This window comes from Ictalurus furcatus, chromosome 1 (assembly GCF_023375685.1).
Source record: "Ictalurus furcatus strain D&B chromosome 1, Billie_1.0, whole genome shotgun sequence".
Lineage (NCBI taxonomy): Eukaryota > Metazoa > Chordata > Actinopteri > Siluriformes > Ictaluridae > Ictalurus > Ictalurus furcatus.
Genome location: NC_071255.1, coordinates 35442399 through 35450189, shown reverse-complemented (window position 1 = coordinate 35450189; position 7791 = coordinate 35442399). Strand labels below are relative to the sequence as shown.

The 7791-nt window shown below is 49.4% G+C and overlaps 1 protein-coding gene across 1 annotated transcript in view; it reads left to right on the top strand.

Annotated features, from left to right (window-relative positions):
- The window catches only part of kmt2ca (lysine (K)-specific methyltransferase 2Ca), a 196657-nt gene that overhangs the window by 134412 nt on the left and 54454 nt on the right, over positions 1–7791 (top strand). Inside the window, exon 19 of the mRNA XM_053624820.1 lies at positions 2435–2616. Within this exon, the coding sequence (XP_053480795.1) occupies positions 2435–2616 (182 nt within the window). The remainder of the gene's footprint in view (positions 1–2434; positions 2617–7791) is intronic.

The following is a 7791-nucleotide window of genomic DNA, read 5'->3' as shown; positions in this document are numbered from 1 at the left end:
GGCAGGGGGGGAGGGGGAGGGGGAGAGAGAGCGAGGGGGAGGGGGAGAGAGAGGGAGGGAGGGAGGCAGAGGCGGGGACAGGGAGGGAGGCAGAGGCGGGGAGAGACAGGGAGTGAGTGAGGGAGGGAGGCAGAGGGGGAGGGAGGGAGGCAGAGGGGGAGGGAGGGAGGGAGGCAGAGGGAGGGAGACGGAGGCAGGGGGACGGAGGCAGGGGGGAGAGAGGGAGGGAGGCGGGGGGGAGGGGGAGAGAGCGAGAGGGAGGGAGGCAGGGGGGGAGGGGGAGAGAGAGCGAGAGGGAGGGAGGCAGGGGGGGAGGGGGAGGGGGAGAGAGAGCGAGGGGGAGGGGGAGAGAGAGCGAGGGGGAGGGGGAGAGAGAGGGAGGGAGGGAGGCAGAGGCGGGGACAGGGAGGCAGAGGCGGGGAGAGACAGGGAGGGAGGGGGGGAGAGAGTGAGAGGGAGGGAGGCAGGGGAGGGGAGAGGGAGGGAGGGAGGCGGAGGGGGAGTGAGTGAGGGAGGGAGGCAGAGGGGGAGGGAGGGAGGCAGAGGGGGAGGGAGGGAGGGAGGCAGAGGGAGGGAGACGGAGGCAGGGGGACGGAGGCAGGGGGGAGAGAGGGAGGGAGGCGGGGGGGAGGGGGAGAGAGCGAGAGGGAGGGAGGCAGGGGGGAGGGGGGGAGGGGGAGAGAGAGCGAGAGGGAGGGAGGCAGGGAGGGAGGCAGGGGGGGAGGGGGAGGGAGAGCGAGAGGGAGGGAGGCAGGGGGGAGGGGGAGGGGGAGAGAGAGCGAGGGGGAGGGGGAGAGAGAGGGAGGGAGGGAGGCAGAGGCGGGGACAGGGAGGGAGGCAGAGGCGGGGAGAGACAGGGAGTGAGTGAGGGAGGGAGGCAGAGGGGGAGGGAGGGAGGCAGAGGGGGAGGGAGGGAGGCAGAGGGAGGGAGACGGAGGCAGGGGACGGAGGCAGGGGGGAGAGAGGGAGGGAGGCGGGGGGAGGGGGAGAGAGCGAGAGGGAGGGAGGCAGGGGGGGAGGGGGAGAGAGAGCGAGAGGGAGGGAGGCAGGGGGGAGGGGGAGGGGGAGAGAGAGCGAGGGGGAGGGGGAGAGAGAGCGAGGGGGAGGGGAGAGAGAGGGAGGGAGGGAGGCAGAGGCGGGGACAGGGAGGGAGGCAGAGGCGGGGAGAGACAGGGAGGGAGGGAGGGAGGGAGGCAGGGGGGAGGGGGAGAGAGAGCGGGAGGGAGGGAGGCAGAGGGGGGAGAGGGAGGGAGGCAGAGGCGGGGAGTGACAGGGAGGGAGGGAGAGACGGAGGGAGGCGAGGGGGGGGAGGCGGAGAGGGTGGGAGAGGGAGAAGGTGTTTAGAGAAAATAAATTGTCATTTCTTTTTCTTTTTACTTAGGGTTGTCATTACTTCCTTTCTATCTCTACTTTCTTATCTTTTCTACTTCTTTTTTTCCCTTACCTTCTGTCTTTCTTTCCTTTATTTATTTATTTATTTTTAAACACATATTCCTTTCCTCCTTTTCGTCCTTAATTCCTTTTTTTTATGTCCACACTTGGGTCTTTATTTTATTCCTTGTCTCCTTCCATACTTCTTTCCTTCCTTCACTTTCTTACTTATATTCCTACTTAATTCCTTCCTTCCTTCCACATTGACATACCGCCTACTTTCCTTCCTTCCTTCATGATTTACGTACTTATTTATGATATTAAACGTATATATTAAATAAATATAAATGTAAATTCTTAAAAGCATGCTGGGAATGGAATGAAGACAGTTGTGCCGATTGGATGAAAAGAGAAAGAAGTAGTTCGGTAAGTGTGTTTCCCCTGTCTGAATGTATCTTTTGGAGATGAAGACTCCGTCGTGTTGGGGGAAGTCCTCTCCTCTGCTGTTGGTCTGAGGAGACGTGTTTGATTGAAAGATTCCTCCTCAGTTCCTGCTTTAACACTCGTACACGTGTCGAGTCTCTTCCTGGTTAAATCCGAGCTCTGCTCGAGCTCTTTCCTCCTGCGGAGTTGAGTGTGTGTTTGACCCTGAAACATCTCCAGAGTTATGGTGTGTGATGTGAGGGGGATGCGCTGACACTTCTCTCGCTTATTTATATCCGCTATGAGTCACGGCCGAGAGTTTTCTCACTTCCACATGCTCCATCTGATCAAATCCATCACGCTTCATACAGGATGTGAGTTGTGTGTGTAGCGAGGCCACAGAGTCACCACGCGATTGATTTTTCTCTTTACACACATCTGCTAATCTGTAAATAGCAGCTGATCCTCCAGAAAACACCTCAGAGACTGGGGATGACCTGCACACACACGCACACGCACACACACACACACACACACACAGAGTCGTTTGTTCATGGTGTGTAGGATTAGACCATGCTGTGTACATTAACCTGTTCCTGACCTCTGACTGCAGGGGTGTGTGTGTGTGTGTGTGTTACAGATGAGTAAGGTGGTGTTGAGTAAAGGCTGGCGGTGTTTGGAGTGCACGGTGTGTGAGGCGTGTGGACAGGCCAGCGACCCCGGACGCTTGCTGCTGTGTGACGACTGTGATATCAGCTACCACACGTACTGCCTCGACCCGCCGCTGCAGAACGTACCCAAGGGAAGCTGGAAGTGCAAATGGTACGTGCAGACACACAAACGCGCGCAGGCACACGCAGACACACACACATACATACATTATCTCACAAAAGTGAGTACACCCCTCACATTTTTGTAAATATTTGATTATATCTTGTCATGTGACAACACTGAAGAAATGACACTTTGCTACAATGTAAAGTAGTGAGTGTACAGCTTGTGTAACAGTGTAAATTTGCTGTCCCCTCAAAATAACTCAACACACAGACATTAATGTCTAAACCGCTGCCAACAAAAGTGAGTACACCCCTAAGTGAAAATGTCCAAATTGGGCCCAATTAGCCATGTTCCCTCCCCGGTGTCATGTGACTTGTTAGTGTTACAAGGTCTCAGGTGTGAATGGGGAGCAGGTGTGTTAAATTTGGTGTCATCGCTCTCACACTCCCTCATACTGGTCACTGGAAGTTCAACATGGCACCTCATGGCAAAGAACTCTCTGAGGATCTGAAAAAAAGAATTTTTGCTCTACATAAAGATGGCCTAGGCTATAAGAAGATTGCCAAGACCCTGACACTGAGCTGCAGCACGGTGGCCAAGACCATACAGCGGTTTAACAGGACAGGTTCCACTCAGAACAGGCCTCGCCATGGTCCACCAAAGAAGTTGAGTGCACGTGCTCAGCGTCATATCCAGAGGTTGTGTTTGGGAAATAGACGTATGAGTGCTGCCAGCATTGCTGCAGAGGTTGAAGGGGTCGGGGGTCAGCCTGTCAGTGCTCAGACCATACGCCGCACACTGCATCGAATTGGTCTGCATGGCTGTCGTCCCAGAAGGAAGCCTCTTCTAAAGATGGTGCACAAGAAAGCCCGCAAACAGTTTGCTGAAGACAAGCAGACTAAGGACACGGATTACTGGAACCATGTCCTGTGGTCTGATGAAACCAAGATAAACTTATTTGGTTCAGATGGTGTCAAGCGTGTGTGGCGGCAACCAGGTGAGGAGTACAAAGACAAGTGTGTCTTGCCTACAGTCAAGCATGGTGGTGGGAGTGTCATGGTCTGGGGCTGCATGAGTGCTGCCGGCACTGGGGAGCTACAGTTCATTGAGGGAAACATGAATGCCAACATGTACTGTGGCATACTGAAGCAGAGCATGATCAGTATGCAGTATTCCAGCACGATAACGACCCCAAACACACTTCCAAGACGACCACTGCCTTGCTAAAGAAGCTGAGGGTGAAGGTGATGGACTGGCCAAGCATGTCTCCAGACCTAAACCCTATTGAGCATCTGTGGAGCATCCTCAAACGGAAGGTGGAGGAGCACAAGGTCTCTAACATCCACCAGCTCCGTGATGTGGTCATGGAGGAGTGGAAGAGGACTCCAGTGGAACCTCTGAAGCTCTGGTGAACTCCATGCCCAAGAGGGTTAAGGCAGTGCTGGAGAATAATGGTGGCCACACAAAATATTGACACTTTGGGCCCAATTTGGACATTTTCACTTAGGGGTGTACTCACTTTTGTTGGCAGCGGTTTAGACATTAATGTCTGTGTGTTGAGTTATTTTGAGGGGGCAGCAAATTTACACTGTTACACAAGCTGTACACGCACTACTTTACATTGTAGCAAAGTGTCATTTCTTCAGTGTCGTCACATGACAAGATATCATCAAATGTTTACAAAAAAGTGAGGGGTGCACACACTTTTGTGAGATACTGTATATGTGTGTGTATGTATATATGTATGTGTGTCTGTGTGTGTGTGTGTATATATATATATAATGTATGTATATATATTATGTATGTCTGTGTGTGTGTGTGTATGTGAGAGTATATACGTGTGTGTGTGTGTGTGTGAGAGTATGTGTGTGTGTGTATATGTATGTACATAAAAGTATAATATAGTGGCTGTATTTATATTTCCTGCTGTATCTCTTCCTCTCTGATCGTTAGCGGGGGGGTTAACAGCTGTTTTCGTCTCTCTCTCTCACACACACACACACACACACACACACACACACACACACGCACAGGGATTTCCTTCCTATTTGCTGTCAGTTCAGACGTAATCCTCAGCCACACAGCGCTGCATTAACACTGTGCCAGAGCGTTAGTGAGATAGGAACAGTTCCAATATTTATTTTTAGGGCACATCACTCAGCACTCGGCTCTGTGCACACTCACCAGGTGTGTTCATCAGCGCAGAACCGCACCGACGTGCGCAAGGAATTCTTACAAAACATGACCCTGTGTGTGTGTGTGTGTGTGTGTGTGTGAAAGTTGTGTAACCTCTCTCTCTCTATCTCTATCTATCTCTCTCGCACTCTCTCTCTCTCTCTCGCTCTCTCTCTATATATCTCTGTCTATCTCTCTCTCTATCTCTATCTCTCTCGCACTCTCTCTCTCGCTCTCTCTCTCTATATCTCTGTCTATCTCTCTCTCTCTCTCTATCTCTATCTATCTCTCTCGCACTCTCTCTCTCTCTCGCTCTCTCTCTATATATCTCTGTCTATCTCTCTCTCTCTTTCTATCTCTATCTATCTCTCTCGCACTCTCTCTCTCTCTCGCTCTCTCTCTATATATCTCTGTCTATCTCTCTCGCACTCTCTCTCTCTCTCGCTCTCTCTCTATATATCTCTGTCTATCTCTCTCTCTCTCTCTATCTCTATCTATCTCTCTCGCACTCTCTCTCTCTGTCTCTGTGTCTTTATTGCTTTCTCCCTCCCTCTCCCTGTCTCTCTCTCACTCTCTTCTCTCTCTTTGTCCATCTCTTTCTCCCTCCCCCTCTCTCTATATGTCTGTTGATTTCTCTCTCTCTCCGTCTTTGTTGCTTTCTGCCTCCCCCCTACAGTTCAACAAGCATGACCATATACACGTACTGTATTGCTAAAGCATGTGCGCGCGTGTCTGTGTGTGAGAGAGTCTGTGCGTGTGTGTGTGTGTGAGAGAGAGAGTGTGTGCGTGCGTGTGTGTGTGTGTGTGTGTGTAATTGTATTCTGTGTTGTGTTTCCTTGACATCTGGATCTTTTTTTGATAAAGAACAGTGTTGGTCTGGTGGAGGTTGAGTGTTGACTGCTGCAGCAGGTCAGGTCAGGTTCTGCTGTAGACCCTATGGTATGGGGTCTCTAGGACCAACTCTATAGCGCCACCACTAGTTCAAAAATTCACTATTCGAATGGTTATAATTGTTGAACACTTTGTCCCCGGGAAAAGAAATTTAGTTCATCAGATAATTCTCCTCACGCTGAACACAGTCCGTGTGTTACGTGAAGACTCCACCATTTTGAAATGTACCGTATTCAGTTTCTTCGCTGCTCCTCCTTCAAATCCTTACCCGAATTGGTTCCGATGATGAGGGGACAGAGTCGCGCAGAAATGACTCAACACAGTTTTGATGTTCGTATCTGTTCAAAAGTTACGATTTAACAACGTTGACCCAAAACTGGATCGGAGGCTGTGTCTCGGCCAGACTTACGAGCGATCATAACACAGTGCGTTACACTTCATCAGCACCGTGATCCGAGGGTCCATGCCAGATTGACAACGGCGCCACCTGTAGGTCATGAGATTTGTAAAATGGATTTTTTAGCTTATAACTTGTGAATACTTTGACGGAAAATCAGGATCTCGGTGTAATCGCTATCCACGGATTCGCCATGAACCAGTGAATCCGTAGATAGCGATTTTACCAGGATCGGACAAACCGCCCGTCCGCCATTTTGAAATTTGTCACGTATTGTAATATCTTTTAAAACATTTGACAAATCGGCGCAAAATTTCGTAGGGATCATTCCTGGCACGTACTCGAGGTACCTGAGAAATTTGAACATAGCACCACCTAGTGTTCTAAAGATATATGTTTTTTTGGTTAAAAACACATAACTTTTGAAAACATTGTCCAAAATGAGGTTTTTTGGTGTCGTTTCATGTGTGGCGCGCTGTGATACACAACAAGCATTACTTCTAAAGGTCCTGGGTTCGATTCCCGTGTGGTGCACGTGCTTAAACGTTTGTGTAATGTTTTGTCTTTGGGTTCCTTTCTTTCGTGGCTCAGCATTGCAGTAACCTTTCAACCTCTTGGCATGTCTTGGCATAATAAATGCCTCCGTTCTGTTCATTTCCTGTTCAGTCTTCTTCTCAGCCGTGCTTCTGAACTTATCTTTTATTCATTCGTGTACGTTCTATTTCTCCTCTTCGGGTTCTTCAAGCCCCGCATTGCGCTTGCTGTGCCTGTGGTGCTTGGTCCCTTTAATTGCTGCTGGCAGCTTAAATTTGATGTTTTGGTTAACCTGTAAGTCGATTAGGGTGTGTAGGGCGTACACACATGTGCGCTGACTGTTGGATTTGTTTGAAAGTTGCTGCTCAGTAATGGCGGAGTCCAGGGGGTTCTGGGAGTCTTTTATAGCCAATTCTAATGTCTTCAGTTTTTCAGTGAAAGTATTTTGTTTATTTATTTATGTTCTTGTTATTTATTGTATAAAGTGATTTGAAGTGGTTCACCCATATGACGCCATATTGTATTGCCAATTCAGATTTAACGAATGTGTGTGTGTGTGTGTGTGTGTGTATGTGTGTATGTGTGTGTGTGTGTGTGTGTGTGTGTGTGTGTGTGTGTGGTGCATGCGTGCGTGGGGGTTAGTTTCTGTCCTTGAGGGGTTAGTGGCTTGACAGTGAATGTGCCGACACAGCAAGGGTGTAAATCTGTTATTATGTAGTCTGTTGATGTTATTTATATAGTATAGTCTACTGTGCTGTTACCAAGAGGTGAACAGAACCTTCCCAAAGTCTGTCCTACTGATAACAATGTACTGACCCCGTCTCTCTCTCTCTATTCCTTCTCTCTCGTGCTTTTTCCTTCTCTCTCTCTCTCTCTCTCTCTCTCTCTCTTTCTGTCTCTCTCTCTTTTTCCTTCTCTCTCTTTTTCTGTCCCTCTCTTTTTCTGTCTCTCTCTCTCTCTCTCTTTTTCTGTCTCTCTCTCTCTCTTTTTCTGTCTCTCTCTTTTTGTCTCTCTCTTTCTCTCTTTCTCTCTTTTTCTCTCTTTTTCCTTCTTTTCCTTCTCTCTTTCTCTTTTTCTGTCTCTCTCGTTCTCTTTTTCTGTCTCTCTCTCTTTCCTTCTCTCTCTCTCTCTTTCTGTCACTCTCTTTTTCTGTCTCTTTCTCTCTCTTTTTCTGTCTCTCTTTTCTCTTTTTTTGTCTCTCTTTTTCTCTCTCTCTCTCTTTT